The sequence below is a fragment of the Protopterus annectens genome, chromosome 5.part0 (assembly GCF_019279795.1).
Source record: "Protopterus annectens isolate FY-2018-M chromosome 5.part0, PAN1.0, whole genome shotgun sequence".
NCBI classification, from domain to species: domain Eukaryota; kingdom Metazoa; phylum Chordata; order Ceratodontiformes; family Protopteridae; genus Protopterus; species Protopterus annectens.
Genome location: NC_056735.1, coordinates 735,511,144 through 735,527,870, shown reverse-complemented (window position 1 = coordinate 735,527,870; position 16,727 = coordinate 735,511,144). Strand labels below are relative to the sequence as shown.

The 16,727-nt window shown below is 43.0% G+C and overlaps 1 protein-coding gene across 2 annotated transcripts in view; it reads right to left on the bottom strand.

Moving 5' to 3' along the window:
* The window catches only part of DYNC2H1 (dynein cytoplasmic 2 heavy chain 1), a 6,555,988-nt gene that overhangs the window by 2,565,104 nt on the left and 3,974,157 nt on the right, over window positions 1–16,727 (bottom strand). For both annotated transcript variants that reach the window (XM_044072582.1, XM_044072581.1), the window contains one exon: window positions 6,414–6,574. In XM_044072582.1, coding sequence (XP_043928517.1) covers window positions 6,414–6,574 — 161 coding nt within the window. The remainder of the gene's footprint in view (window positions 1–6,413; window positions 6,575–16,727) is intronic.

Genomic DNA, 16,727 nt, shown 5'->3' with positions numbered 1-16,727 from the left:
CAAGAATTACAGTGAGATAGGACTACATAACATCATTCATTTCAGTGCTAGTGATAGTTTTTTGTTTCTTTTTTTTACTACACGGGTACTCTTTTGAAAGGAAAGAAGGGTCTATCATCGTATGTGAGATGCTTCAGAAGCATAGTATACATGGTTTTCATTCACAAATAAAATGAAACCAGAATAAAGCTGGTCATAACTATCAGTGAAGGTAAGAAAAAAAGACAGGAAATTCAAAACTTGGGGTTTACTTATCTAGTGCAAAATGTGACATGTAAACTTAAGATGCAGTACTGTCAAATTTCTTTGGTGGCAAGATAAGTTCCTTAAATGCAGTAATTTGGAAATGTAGTAGTTTGCTAAACTGGAGTCCGCATGGTATGAAAAAGAAAACAGGAAAACAATGCTCTGTTCTATTGCTTTACTGCTGTTCTATTGTTTCTTGGTACTACAAAAATAGGTATGCTACATGGACGTGCTTGTTGCTATAGAAAGGCACATACTTCCTCCTACCAATTAAACCAGTTTATACAGAAAGTCCTGGCCCCTACTAAAAACTCTTTGGAAATTTCTTAATCTCGTGCATTCCATTAAACATGTACACAAATTAAGAGAGAATATATGTCCCGTTGTAACCCAAGAATTCCGTCAGCCCCAGTACCAATTGTAGCAGTATGATGTTATGTTCATTAAACTATTTCTTAGAAGGTTAACATTATTTTGTTAATGGCATTTCTGTGTGGTCAACACTGATGACTGGAAGCAGGCAAATAATTATATATATATATATATATATATATATATATATATATATATATACTGAATTTTTTGGGTAAGTCTAGATACAAATATTTTTTTCTGGAGCACCTTTGGGCTGAGTGTTTGTTTAACTATCTTGCTCAGAGTCATACAGTAAGCAACTTGAGTCTGAGAATCAAAACCTGGAGTTTGTTTAAGTCCGCTGCACACAAGCGTCCTCTTTCAGAGACAACCTGGGACTATGAATACTGTCTAAGTAATTTGCTCAGAGTAAAAAAGTAGGCAAATGGAGGCTAAGGGAATCAAACCCTGGAGTACAGTTAAGAAAACAGCTCATTAATAGCACATAGCCATCCTCTGCACTAACTGCCAATGCACAAGACAGATGAAATATCTGCTTATACAATAATTGCAGACTGCCAAAAGACTCGTGGGCATATTTTAGCACTGAGTGGTTTACTGATTTAAAAAAGAAAATGCACATGCATGCATGTGTGTGAGGGGGTTAATAATGTTATTTCATTTACTACTGGGAAAATATTCAAGACTACTGAGCATTAAAGCAGACATTCAAAAGCAAATTCTGCTTTATCAAACAGATAATTTAAAATAATAAAATAGCTTAGGATATGCTTAAAACAACAGGAAAGTGACTCCAGAAGAAATGTGTGTGTGTGTGTGTGTGTGTGTGTGTGTGTGTGTGTGTGTGTGTGTGTGTGTGTGTGTGTGTATTTCATCCCCTGAAATAATATGCCGAGGAGGAAGGATGGAGGCAGGGAGAGGATCCATGAACTGACAACAGCTCGGGGACCACCACTGGAACTAAATCGGGACAGTCACTGCACACAAAATAAAAAAACATGAATGCATTATGTAACTTTCCTTTTTTTCATTCATTCAAATGCAAAAATGATTTCTTATGAATATTTATCAACTGAAAACTTAGGCCAAAACTAACCAACAAGCTACTGATGAAATGAAAAAGCAATTAACCTAACAATGATTTCAAAAAGAAAAGAAATGAAGATTGTGCTTGCACACTTTTTTGCTAAACTTTAATAACTGCAAAACTGCATAACTTTCAGTACTACAAGTACAGCATGAGATGTGCAGCTTTGGGTAGGATGTCTGACTACTGAGAATCTGTCTAGGACAAAACTGATGCTGGTAATAAGAAGCCCAACTGATATGCACACTGCTAAAGGACTTCTCCCTGAAGAAAGATCTCACTCTATAGCTTAATACTGTGGATATTTATTTAGGAAAACGCTTTCCATGCAGTTCAGTATGCTGAAATTGGAAATCTCCTATAATGCAAATCTTGAGATATGTTATATGTCTAGACCTTCCATGAGTGACAATAAGCAGAGACTGATGTACTGTTTTCACTTTGCCTGAGACAAACTAAACACATTTTTATTTGTACACTACAGAAATCCTTGTTCAAAGAGAGCCATTTCTGAATAAGCTTTACTTTTAAGCAGTTCACTAATAAGCAAAGATTTGTTCTAACATCAGGTAGGCACATAAATAAATGATTTATGTTCGATCTGCCATGAAAGGAGATAATGCCAGCACAGCTAGCTGGAATTTTGTAAATAATTATATGCTATAATATCAACATGATTTATATAAAGTGCTTGCATTACAAATGTATTAGAACTGTATGTCATATAAGATGCTTGTGTTACAAATGTATTAGAACTGTACGTCATGCGTATATCTAACTGCTTGGCACAGATGTTTGCGTTGAAAAGGTATTTGTAAAGTGCTTGTGTTTGAAATGTAACCACAGAGTGGCCACTGCAGAGAACATAAATGTACATGCACTACTGTAACTGTTTAAATGCATATGTTTAACAGAGGTAACTGGAGGGCTAACTTCAGTCCAGCAAACTTTTGAAAAAATATCTGAAATTAAATCACTTTGCAGGCTAGGTCATAAAGTTATTATCTGACAGGTTTCAAGGCAACTAGAGAGACTAAGTCTATACCAGGAAGCTTTCTGTATTATCTTTGGGGTGAACTAATTGCTAACTCTGAAAGCATGGAAGTATGCAATTGTTTTGTGACTTCAAACACTTGCAAGATCTCAGCAAAAGCCCTTGTGTGGGTATTTTTACAGGTAGGTGCTAAGCAATGCTAGCTTCAGCCATGAGACTTTTGCATGGAAACTAGAAGTCAGATGACAAGAAATTAAGTCATCCTGCAAGTTATCCCAGCAGTAATATTTTAGATATTATTTTGAGAAGTCTCTTAGTGAGAGAGGGCATTCTGTCTTGGACCTGACAACAACAACAAGAACCATTCACCACACCTGCCTTGATCTATCTGAAGTAAGTTTCTAGGGAACAGTATAATTCTCTCAGATTCAGTCAGGAATATAGTGATGCTTAGTTTAGATGTTACTTTTCTTTACTTATCTGAGCCTGTCCTGCAATGGTATTTTAATTATTTTTTTTTTTGTGTTTTGAACTCTGATGTCATTGTGAATATAGATTTAGTATTGTCTTGTTCTTTTATTATTAAATGTATTTAAACCTTTCATTGTGGCACTGATCTGTGTACAGATATTTAAGTTTTGAAAGTACCTGCATATTTATTTAGTGACACTGTGTGAGCCACTCCTAAAAGCCTTCCACTTGGTCAAACTACCATTTGTATTAATACTAATATTAATACTACACAGTAAGAGTGGACATCCTCTGTGAAGGGCCCTAAAGTAGCTGATGAGGAATGACTGCTGGCAGTGGTAACTCCTTGCAGTCCGGGCAGAAGGGGGGCATAGCTAGTAAACCTGTGCCAGCCTTTCCCAGGGGTGTGTGTGTGTGTGTGTGTGTGTGTGTGTGTGTGTGTGTGTGTGTGTGTGTGTGTGTGTGTGTGTGTCAGCTACTTGGGCAGGGACACGAAGCACTGTTTGGACAGAGAGGGTGTTGGAAATCTTGGCTTGCTCACTCAACTGAGATCTCAACTCTATAGCTAAGCCAGTGGGGAGACTTATTGGGGATCTGGAGAAAGAGTGAGAAACCAGCCCCGGACTGACTGTGGTCTCAGTGTGCTCTTAAGAGAAATTGCACTAGATGCAGAGAGCTGCATCTGGAAATACTGTGTGTATACCCGTTATCCTCTCAGTGAACGTCCCCCACTGTTGCCAGTGGTGAGGATTGAGGCTCCTTGATTACTGGTCCAGTGGTGGGTCGTCACACTATCTTTTTATTTCATAGCTGCATTAGTGCTTTTAACAACACACTTTTTTGTCAGCAGTTTGTTTCACTTGCCCAGTCCAGGTACAATGGATATACAAAGTGTACACACCCTGTTAAAATGCCAGGTTTTTGTGATATAAAAAAATGAGACCACAATAAATCATTTCAAAAATGTTCCCACATTTAATATGACCTATAAACTGTACAATTTAATTGAAAAACTAACAAGTCTGTTAGAGGAAAATATAAAAAATAAAAAAATGTACAATAAGCTGGTTGCATAACTGTGCACACCCTTAAACTAATACTTTGTTGAAACACTTTTTGATTTAATTACAGCATTCAGTCTTCTTGGGTACACACCTGACCATCAATTAGAGACTCTGATTAACCCCAAACAAAGTTCAGCAGTCCTAATAGGATTTTCTTGACATTTACTCAGTTGCCTGCTACAGCAAAAACCATGGTTCACAGACAGCTTACAAAACATCCAAGGGATCTCATTACTGAAATATATCAGTTAGGAAAAGGGTACAAAACAAAATTTCCACAACATTTGGATATACCATGGAACACAGTGAAAACAGTCAGCAAAAAGTGGAAAAAATATGGGAGAACAGTGATGCTGCAAAAACTGGACGTCCCTCCAAAATTGATGAAAAGACAAGATGAAAACTGGTCAGGGAGGCTGTCAAGAGACCTACAGCAACACTGAAGGAGCTGCAGGAATTTCTGGCAAGTACTGGTTGTGTACTACATGTGACAACAATCTCCTGTATTCTCCATATGTCTGGGCTATGAGGTAGGGTTGCAAGACAGAAGCCTTTTCTTACACAGAACAACATCCAGGCCCAGCTAAAATTTGCAAAACAATAAATCAAGTCTCCCAAAAGCATCTGGGAAAAATGTGTTATGGTCTAATGAGACCAAGGTTGAACTTTTTGGCCATAATTCCAAAATGTACGTTTGGCATCAAAAGAACACCATCCTCATGGTGAAGCATGGTGGTGGCAGTGTCATGCTTTGGGGTTGCCTTTCTTCAACTGGAACTGAGGCTTTAGTCAAGGTGGAGGGAATTATGAACAGTTCCAAATACCAGTCATTTTTGACCCAAAACCTTCAGCCGTCTGCTAGAAAGCTGAAGATGAAGAGGAATTTCACCTTTCAACACAACAACAGCCCCAAGCATACATCCAAATTTTGGGCACTTTTGCAAGCAAGAGTGGGCAAATATTGCCAAGTCAAAATGTGCCATGCTGATAGACGCCTACCCAAGAAGACTGAATGCAGTAATTGAATCAAAAGGTGCTTCAACAAAGTATTATTTTGAGGGTGTGCACACTTATGCAACCAGCTTATTGTACTTTTTTTATATTTTATATTTTTCCCCTCACAGTTTTGTTTGTTTTTCAATTGAATTGTACAGGTTATAGTCACATTAAAGGTGGGAAAAGTTTTGAAATGATTTATTGTGGTCTCAGTTTTTATATCACAAAAACCTGGCATTTTAACAGGGGTATGCACACGTTTTGTAACCACTGTACCTTCGGTACTCAGTATGACTGACTGACTCATTTTATTTAATTTATTTGGACCCAGTTACTCCGAATAAAACTACAGTCTGTTTTCAGGGAAGACCCAATAAGGTATAGATACTAAGATTTTGTTCAAGCATTTCGAACAATTCTTTAGAGGTAAGAAGCACTAAACACTCAACTTTGTTTCCATTCTGCACTCTCTGCTGGTCCTGACCATCCTTATTTATTTTTCTTCTGTTCCCCCTCATATTTCTTCCAAATGATTCACAATAGTTTCAGCATTAAAATAATAAAATATATCATACAAAAGGATAATTTAAAAGACAATCCATTGTTCACCTAATTTTTCAAAAATATATTAAGTTACAGCTGCATTGGCTCAGAGAGAAAAACCCTTACTATGACCCAGGAAACTGAGTTAAGATAGCAGCACAGCCATCTGCTAAAGTTAGCATGGGGGAAAGAGAAGTGTAACATATTCTGCCTGCTTGTCTATCTTTGGGGAAGTGCAAGGTTCATGATTGGGGAGATGCTTCCCATTACAGAACCCCCAGTGGAGACGGGATAGCCAATGGAAATGTTGGCTTTAAGGTCAGGGCAGCCTAGAGAGGTTATGTCCTCTAATGAAGTGAGTGAGATGCTTGCTGATATTCAACACATGCAAACTTGGATTGGTTACAGAAATGTGCAAAAAGGTTAGGGTCTTATTGTTATAAAATTCCCAGAACTTGAAGGGGCGAAAGCTCTCTCCTCCTGGAAAATTAATGGGCTAAAATGAAGCTAAACTTATTACACACACATTTTTAAAAGTGCAGAAATTACCTGACAGTGTTACGAAAAAAACTTACAACAAAGGTTAATGAACACCATGCAGTTGTAATTTCAATGGTGGTATTCCAGTACAACTTACCTCTTCATGCTAACCCAGGATGTATCAAAAATTCCCATCAATCGTAGCACTCCCTCTAATATATCTCTTATTACATCTGGTGGCATGCGCAGAGACCTTATCTCTGAAAGGGCTTCTGGCTTTATATTGCCAACTGCCAGCTTAGCCTCATCAACAAGGGGCTGAGAGAAAAAAGAGAAAATATTAATCAACAACAGAAAAATCAAATTACAGTCACATAAATTAAAGTTATGTACTTAACATAGCTATAGGTCTGTGTTGTCTACTTTCATCTTCACTCAACAGTGGAAATTTGGATTCAACTTGGATCCGTCTTCAGCCACTCCAGACTTTGAATTCAAAGGCGGGCTCCTTCCCTTACCCAAAATCTCCTCTTACCAACTAGTTACCTCAGAGTGAGTTTGCTCGAACTTCATCTAATGTGCAAAAAACCACCTTCTCAAAAGACAAAGTAAGCACAGTCGATGCAGTGGCAGAATATCTGTTCTGCCACTGCTGGACGGAGGGACAACTCATGCGGGAGAGCAACAGGCCAGGTCAACCTGTCTGCTAGAATACTCTATTTGCCCAGGATATGCATTGCTGTGGGAAAGCAGTTAGAAGATATTGTCCATTGCCAGACTTTAATGGCTTCTTCACATAATAGATAAGAACATGTTCTCCTTGTTTGTTGATGTAATACAGACTATGGAAAAGTCTGAATGATTATCATTCTCAGAAGGAGGAAGTTCTGAAAAGCTTGAAACTCTAGGAGAAATGCCCTCATCTCCAGTATGTTGTCATGAAGATTGGCATCAAAAGGGGACCATGTGCCTTGTGCAGTTCATCCCATGTAGTGCCCCCCACCACCCTAGTTGGGAGGCATCCAAGATCACTGTTGCCTGGGGAAGGTAGAACAAAAGAGCAACCTGGTGAAACCTTTGGGGACTTGTGTCACCATCATACATACATTCTGCAAATACTCATGAGAAATACTCTGAAATTTCATGGGTTGATGTCTAACTGACCAATGAACTGAAGGTATCCACTAAAGAACTGCATGTGGTATCTGGCGAGAGAAAGCAGGATAATGGAGGCAACCACAGAACCTAGGAGGCATAGAATTAGTCTAGCTAGAGTAATCTGACAGGAGAGAACTGCTAAAGCCTGTTTGTGGAGGGTAGCAATCCTGTTCTCTGGTAATCTTGCTATTTGCCACTTATTAAACAAGAGAGCTCCTATGAACTGTATTTTCTGAACAGGGAGAAAGTTGGACTTAGCTGAGTTCACTGCAATGCTTACTTGAGTGCAGACATCAAGCAAGGAGTATCTGGTGGAGATAAGAAGATTCCTGGTGGGGTTGGTGATGAGTCAGTCATCCAGGTATGGGAACACTCAGAACCTTAGCAGTCTAAAGTAAGCTGTGACCAGTGCCAAACACTAAGTGAATGCCTGGGAGGGGTTGTGGTGTTACCAAAGGGTAAGGCAATGAATTGCAAATTACTGACTCCCAGAAGGAAGCAGAGAAACCTTCTAGAGTACTTCTCCATCTTTATACGGTAGTACACATTCTGACGGTCTAATGAGTATATATGATCATCCTTTCTCAATAATGGAACAATGGACTCTACTGTGACCATTTGGAACTTCATCTGCCTGGCATACTGATTTATGACGGAGGTAAAAATCTTGGCCTGAGGTCCCTGTTATTCTTTGGAAACAAAAAGTATCTTGAGTAAATTTCGGGTCCTTGTTTATCTGCTGGGACCCCCAGGGATGACTTGATTGTTTAGCAACTTTTTTTATTTCTAGAACTGCTGCTTTTCTTTTGGAGGGAGGAATGCTGGACAGCTTTCTTGAAGATGGGGCAGGGGTAAGATAGAGGAATGAACAAGACTATGATTATGATCTTCTGCACCTATGAGTCTTGAGTGATGGATGTCCAGGCCTTTGAGTGCAGAGATAAATGCCCCCAACTACCTCCAGAGTTTGGAAATCAGGCAGCCATTCAGAAGCTCTGGTAAGGCCTCTTAAAGAAAGAACCCTGAAAGCTTTGGTTCTAAGGACCACCTCTCCCACAGAAGTGATGTCCACCATTCTAATCACCCCCTGCCTACAGGGGGTTCTGCCTCCAGAAGTGTCAAAAGAGAACCCTTGTGATTTTTAAAACCACAGCCCCCCACCCCTCCTTTCTGGTTCCTAGGAAACGTCATCTTGGGGGAAGAGACAGCCATACTTCTACAGCAGAAAGGGTCTTTCTGTCTTGCTTACTCCTGGACAGCATCTCTTTAACCTTAGGCCTGAACAGTGTCAAGCCATCATAAGGTGCATTAACAAAGGATATCTTGAAGTGCTCCATGAAGACGCACAACTGCATCTAAAAGCGTTGTCTTTATGGTTATGTTGTTGACTGTGGCTCTTAAGGTGCCCTTAGTCATATTAGAAATCAAACACATTTGAAAGGGACTGGAGGGTGGCCATCTGCTAGTCTGCAGACATCTTGTCCTCTGTAGATATGGACTCAGAGAGATTTGGTGAGCTTTTTCATCAAGTCTCACTGGAAACAGTTAAGTGTGCAAGGTAGTTCAGCATCCTCACAGCGAATCAAGCTGAAGCATAAACCCGCTCCCCAAATCTGTCCAGCACCCCAGACATTCTGTTAGGGGGATGAACAGAGGAGCTTTCCTTGGCAAGCTACTTTTTGGTGGCAGCTGCCATCACCACCAAGGAATGAATGATAGGAACATTGTCCCAATGTAAGCAATCTTTTGCAGATAACAAGAACTTGCCAGGCTTACAGGGGACAGTTTCATACATGGACAATTACTTCCATGCCTGCTTCAAGATAAGGTCGACCATGTCATCTGTGGGACAGACTACCCAAGATGTAGCTGGGAGGGTTGTGAAAACCTCAAAAAAACTGACTTCCCCTAGGAAGTGGCTTTGGAGGACCACCCACTTTTCTGTCTCAACAGTTCTAGGATTTCTCCAAATAAGACATCCTCAAGTAGAGATCTGGAGACCCTTATCCTTCATTAAAGCCATAAATATATACAATACAATCCAAATGACTCTTTTGGTTAACAACTCTTCAAAGGAGTTGACATGCATCCTCTTGCACACGTTACCATGCAGTTTCTGATCTTGGAATCAAGGTCTAGCTTGACTCTGAAGCTGATGCTGAGCTGCTGTCTAGTGCCTTGGCTCTGAGAAGAGAGATGTCTCTGAAAACTTCTGAGTTGATCTCGATCCCCCATACCAGCAATAACACTACAGTCCCAAGTTACTTATGCATCCAAGCCTTTCAGAGCAAGTTGGATTGGAAAATTCACAGGAGTCAACAATGGCCAGGTCTTCGGATCCAACAGGAACAAATGCTGGGTAAAATTCTGATGGGTCATTATTAGAACACCAAACTTTCAAAATTTCGAGTGTTCTAATATCGAACCCTATTAATCGAAAATTTAAAACATCGAACATACAGAACAGCAAATTTTTTCCTAGGGAAAAAATTTGCTGTTCAAAAACACATACACACAACACAAGCACACCAAACAAACAGCAATCCACACACATACACCTAAACTCTTACACCTAACCCTACACTAAACTATACATACACCACTAACTATCCACTTACCTTAACCCAAACCCTAACCCTAAGGTCCGTCACTATCACACAGTCAACCTCACCCGCTCCCTAACCCTAACTCACCTCACCCGCCCTAACCGTCACGTCCACACAATTGCATACTTACCTGAACCCGACCTGTAACTTTCCACCACAACACTGAAAATATTGAAGCAACAGAAATGGACAACCAAATCCTTTCCCTAGGAAAAAAAACGGTTTTCTGTTTCTTTGATATTTTCAGCGTTCACTGAAAATGGGTCGATATTAGAACACTCAAAATTTTGAACATTCGGTGTTCCAATATAGACTTAATTCTGATCCACTGGCCATGAGTCTGAGGAGTGGATCAGGACAGGAGCAACAATATGGTGAGGGGAAGGACCCCTGCTGATGGGTCCAACAGTGGCCAGAGCTGGGAGAACTCCCAACTGGATCTAGGGTCTGAGGAGCTTCGTCATCATTCGATCCATTGTCAGCTTTGGATAAACTCCTCGTAGACTACACAAAAAGCAGGGCTAGGGAATTGGCCACAGGCCTGGAAGATCAATGAAAGACTCCTTCCTGTAGGAAAGGAGAAAGTAAACCATAAGAAATCGGCTCCAGTGAGAAATAGAAGTTATGTACCTACCATAATGTTCCATGTTAGTTGTCTTCTTCTCGCCTTCTTTCTTGCTGGATGGGTTCGGAGCCGATCCTCGGCTCCGACTCGGCCACTCTAAAAGCTCGAGAGTTAGTTCCACCGGCTCGAGGCTCCCCTTTTATCCCACAATGCTAGGCGGTAATACCTCAGATCGCGTTTGTAAGCTAGGCCCAGCCAGGAAAAAATCCAGAAACACTGGAAAGGGGGAACCCACCTCTATAAAGTGACAGAAAGAAGGTGACCTAAAACCTGATGAAGGAATATATACATATTACAGTATATACATATATATACAAATAGAGGTGGTAAGAAAAAAAGGTCACAATCAAACTCCTCTAGGTCTGTCCAGGCTAGGGGGAAGGAGGGTGGGACGCAAGAAAGAAGGCGAGAAGAAGACAACTAACATGGAACGTTATGGTAGGTACATAACTTCTATATGTTAAGTTGTCTATCTCGCCTTCATTCTTGCTGGATGGGTCCGCGTCCCTAGCACCTTGTCCCGGGTGGCCTATCGGAACAGACTCTTGAGTACAGTGGAACCAAAGTTGGCTCTGTGTCTAGAAGCTAAATCCAACTTATAGTGAGAAATGAAAGTATGAGGAGTAGCCCAAGTAGCTGCAGCACAAATCGTATCAATAGGCAGCCTGTCTTGGAAAGCTATGGAAGTAGCCAAAGCTCTAGTTGAATGAGCCTTAGGTTTCTTTGGTAACTTTTGATGCCTGATCTCATATACAAAAGAAATCAAAGATGTAAGCCATCTGGAGAGAGATACTTTCGAAACTGGAAGGCCCTTTCTGCCTTCTGCATAAGAAACAAACAGTTGGTCAGACTTTCTGATTTGTTTGGTCCTAAGTAATACCTTAATTGTCGATGAACATCTAGCCAATGTAATTTTTGTTCTGACCTGTTGGAATAGTTAGGAAAAAACACAGGAAGGTCAATGTTTTGATTTAGGTTTGCCGGAGAGGCTACTTTGGGTAAGAAGGATGGGTTGGTATGTAAGGATACCCTATCCTTATGAAACAAAAGGTAAGGGGATCGACTACAGAGTGCATGAAGTTCAGAGACTCTTCTAGCCGAAGTAATGGCTACCAAAAAGAGTGTTTTCCAGGATAGCAATTTCATCGAACACGAAGCCGCAGGTTCAAAAGGGGGAAGAATCAAAGATGTGAGAACCAAGTTAAGGTCCCAAGAAGGAGGAGGATTCCTAATAGGAGGCTTGAGAAGAAAAACTCTCTTCAAAAAGGCTTTGCAAAGTTTGTGAGACATGATGGCAGACTCTGAGATTCCAACATGAAAGTTAGATATAGCTGCCAATTGGACCTTAAGAGTAGAAGGAGACGAACCTGAGTGGAAAAGTTTGGCTAAGAAATCAAGGACCGATTGAACAGAAGCAGTGAAAGGGTCTATGTCCCTTCCCTGCGCCCAATAGGAAAAACGTTTCCACTTACTAAGATAAATCTTCCGAGTGGAGGTTTTATGGGAAGCTATTAAAATATCTCGAACTGAGTGAGATATTAGAGGAAGCCTGGCTAGGGATGGAATTGGAGGAACCATGCAGTGAGGTTCAGAGAGGGGAGGGAGCGATGTAACTGACCCGACTGATGGGTCAAAAGATCTGGAACTGGGTCCAGATGCCAGGGTTGCTCCAACAGAAAATGGTGCAGAAATGGGAACCAAACCTGTCGAGGCCAGTAAGGTGCAATGAGGATCAAGGAAGCTTTCTGAGCGATGGCTTTCTGTATCAATTGAGAAATCAGTGGGAAGGGAGGAAAGGCATACAGAAGCCCCCGGGTCCAATCTTGGACTAGAGCGTCTCTGCTGGGATGGCCTGGTTGGGGAAAGAGAGTGAAATTATTTTCGCACTTGCTGTTTTGGGGAGTAGCAAAAAGGTCGCAGCAAGGCTGGCCCCACTTTAGAAAAACTTTCTCCAACACTGAATTTTTCAGAGACCACTCGTGAGGCATGAGAATAACTCTGCTCAATTTGTCCGCAATGACATTGGACTTCCCGGGAATGTGCGTTGCTATCAGAAACCGCTGAGAAGATATCGCCCATTGCCACAGTCTGAGTGCCTCTTGACATAGGGGGAAGGATCTGGTTCCGCCTTGTTTGTTGATATACCACACTACAGACATGTTGTCCGTCTGAATTGCTATCGTTCCTATCGGAAGAGAGTCTTGAAGGGCCTGCAACGCTAAAAGCACTGCTCTCATCTCTAGAACATTTATATGCAAGTGGCGTTCGTAAGGTTGCCATATGCTCTGGACCGTCCTGCCCTGATAATGCCCCCCCCACCCGATCAGGGAGGCGTCCGTTGTCAGAGTAGCAACCGGAGGGGGAGGAACAAAGGGTCTTCCTAAGAAGAGCTGGGGGGAAGTAATCCACCAAAAAAGGTGATTCCTGCATGCTTGAGTTATCACAATGGTGTGGGACATCGGAAGTTGTTGGTATGACCATTGTGTGAAGAGCATCCATTGTAAGATTCTCATGTGAAATCTGGCTAATAGAAGAAGAGGGATAGCAGCTGCCATTATCCCCAGTACTTTCAGGACCAGTCGGGCTTTGATTTTGTTGCTGTGGAGGAGAAGAGAGACTTGTTTGTGTATGTCTGCTATCCTCTGGTCTGTGAGTCTGGCTGACATGCTGACTGTGTCTAGATTTGCGCCTATGAAGGTAATAGCACGACAAGGTGACAAAACAGACTTTTCGCAATTTATTGAGATACCTAGCTTTCGACATATGCGAAAAGTGTAGTCTCTGGCAAGTAGTAGAAGATGCTTGGTGGGGGCTGTAAGGAGCCAGTCGTCTAAGTATGGAAACACCTGGAATCCTTGACGTCTCAGATGAGAGGCGACCACTGCCATGCATTTGGTAAACACCCGGGGGGCTGTGGTGAGTCCAAAGGGCAGGGCTCTGAATTGAAAATGACTGGTTCCCAACCTGAAGCGGAGAAATCTCCTGGAGCGTCTGTTCATTTTTATATGATAGTACGCATCCTGGAGGTCTATAGAGCACATCCAGTTGTCCTTCCCAATAGGGTAGGATGGACTGCAGCGTGACCATCCGAAATTTTGTTTTCTTGACAGACTTGTTCAAGTTGCTGAGATCCAAAATGGGTCTCCAGTCCCCTGTTTTCTTTGGAACCAAAAAGAATTTGGAGTAGATTCCGGATCCTAGCTGGTCCGCTGGAACTGGTTGAATGGCTCTTTTTGCAAGCAACTTTGAGATTTCTAACACTGCTTGCTCCCTTTGAGCGGGTGGAACATTTGGAAGGGACTTTTTTGATTGTTTTGGAATGCGAAAGAATGGGATGGAATAGCCTTTGGAAATGATAGACTGTACCCACTTGTCTTGAGTTAGGGATCGTCAGGCTTCTGGGTACAGTGATAATCTTCCCCCGACTGTCTCCGAAGGTGGACAGTCGGGCAACACCTCAGGGATGTTGAAAGGGCTTGTCAGAAAAGGTTTCTCGATTGCCTGGTTCTGCGGACCCCCCCTGCATCTAGGGCGGCGTCTACCATTATTGTTCCCCCCTCTGCCTCTAGAGGGGAACTGACTCTGTGCGTCAGGCAAAGCTCCTTGAGATAGTTTGCGGAACCACATGTTTCCACCCTTCTGGCCCATGGGGTAAGGCCTAGGAGGAGTAGAAAAACGGACTCAGACGGCAGAAAGAGTTTTGCCATCAGTCTCGCACCTTGTCAGGGTTTCTTTCACTTGAGGACCAAAAAGAGACGATCCATCAAACGGGGAGTTAGTGAAAGATGTCTTGAAAGGGTCCGCAAAATTGCATAGCCGCATCCAGGCATGCCGGCGTAAGGCCACACCTGTACCTGCGGCTCTGCTCGTTCCATCAGCCGCATATGAAAGGAGGCGCATGGAGGAGTTCGCTATCGAATTGAGGGTAGCCAGCTGAGCGTTCATCTTATCCTGAAAACCCGCAGCTGTTGGATCCTTTAACATCTCACTCGCTTCCTTGATCAAGTCTCTCTGAAGACGAGTGAAATGACAGAGGTAGTTCAGCGAACGCATCGAAAAGGTCGGTGATGAGAACATCCGCTTCCCGTACCTGTCCATAGACCTAGATTCTTTGTTAGGAGGATGGACAGGCACTGAAGGATCAGCTAGTTCCTTCTTGGTGGCAGCAGCCACCACCATAGCATCCACAGAAACTCCTTTAGTCAAAAATTGTTTGTCTGCTGGGGCCGTAATAAACTTTGAAGGTCTCCTGGGGGTGGGGTCCACAGAGTCAGGAGCCGTCCAGGCCTTTTTTGCTACCACCTGCATGAGGGGGTCAAAGGGGGGGGGACACCCAGGAGGTGGAAGGACGAGAGCCGAACGCCTCAAGATACACAGATTCATCCTCTGAAGGGCTGAGGGCTGGCCAATTCCCCCTCTGTTTTAAGATCTCCAGGATGTCTGCAAAGGAGACATCTTCAGAGGGGGAACGGGGGGAACCTTCAGAATCCTCTAAATCCGTGTCAGAGGTGACAGACTCAGGTGAGTCTATGTGCTTCCTCTTGCACTTTCTCTTCCTAGGGGGCTCTCCTGCCAATTCAGGAGAGGCCTCGGAAGAGGAGGAGATCCCCACTGGGGACTCTTGAGGAGCCGGCTCTCTGCAATCCGGGATGAGGGAGTGAGAAGAAATTACCTGAGGCACCGAGGAGGGAGGGGCGGACGGAGCAGACTGTGGAGTTGAACCAGGTTCCAACACACTCCGCATGACCTCGAAAGCACCCCTGTCAGGCACAGCCAGAGGTATCCACTCCGAAAAGCTAAAAACCTCCCTCGGCACCGACAGTGATGGCTCCGAGGCCGATGTCGGAGCCGAACTCACCAACTGGGCACCGAGAGGGAGAGCGGGGTCGGACAAGGGTCCGATGCCACTCACCCCCTCGGAGCCGACGAGGGAAGTCCGGCGCTGAGATTCCTCCAATGAAGAAATCGGAGCAGACGACAACGCCGAAGATAACTGTATCGCCTCCGACGCTGCCACAGTCTCGGGTCCGAAACGCCCCGGCTCCGAACTCAAAGGAGTCGGAGGAGGAACATTTTGAGTAATAGGGTTAAGCATCGACTGATGAGTCAGGCTCTGAAGCATTTGGGCCAGTGCCTCGGACTTAAGAAGTCGACTCACCACCCTCTGAAGGTCATGATCTGAAAGTCTCGACGACCTACAGGAGTGAGACCTATGGCTCCATTCAGACAGCAAGGGAGATGCTGGAGCCGAATGAACGGAGCCAAGAGACGGTGACCTAGACCTTTTCCTAGTTGTCGGTTCTGATAACCTTATCGGAGCCGACTCAGTGATTTCTAATACCTCGGCTCCGGCCGGAGCCGAGGAAACAGAAGAAATAAGTGTTCGAGCCTCATCGGCTCCGGCCGGAGCCGATGCTGTAGCAGACTTCGAAGGCCTAGGTGTCGACTCAGAACCTGGAGCCGACGACCGAGTAGGCTTGGAGGGTTTGCCCGAAGATAGAGTCGGGGGACCCTCAGGCTTCAATAAGCCTCATAAGATAAGCTTATTTTTCCTTTCCTGCAGGACTCTAGGGCTAAAGCCATGGCAGACAGCACAAGAGTCCTGCAGGTGCAAAGGTCCCAGGCAGTACACGCAAGAAGTGTGACCGTCTGTCAGAGACATCTTCTGACAGCACGAGTCACACTTCTTAAAGCCTGAGACCTTTGAATCCTTAGACATTACTAAAGATATAAAGTGTAATCACCCACACAGACACAAACACACCGATTACACTATCCAATAAAAAATTAAATTAAACTAATAAATTTAGTTTTTAATTTCTATTTTTTGATCCCTACAAAAAAACACACATACACTTCACTACTAATAAGGGGATGGAAGGGCCCGAAGGCCTAAGGAAAGAACTCCTAAGTTCTTGAGGTAAAATGGGTGGAGAAACTGGAGGGAATGGATAAAAAACTATTTAACTTTGGAAATTATCAATAAAAACTAAGTTAAAGGTTTAAAATAAGTTTTAGATTGCTCTAAACAAACTAACCTGAAGCCGGTTGGAACAACACACCTCGATCGCTGTAGCGGCAA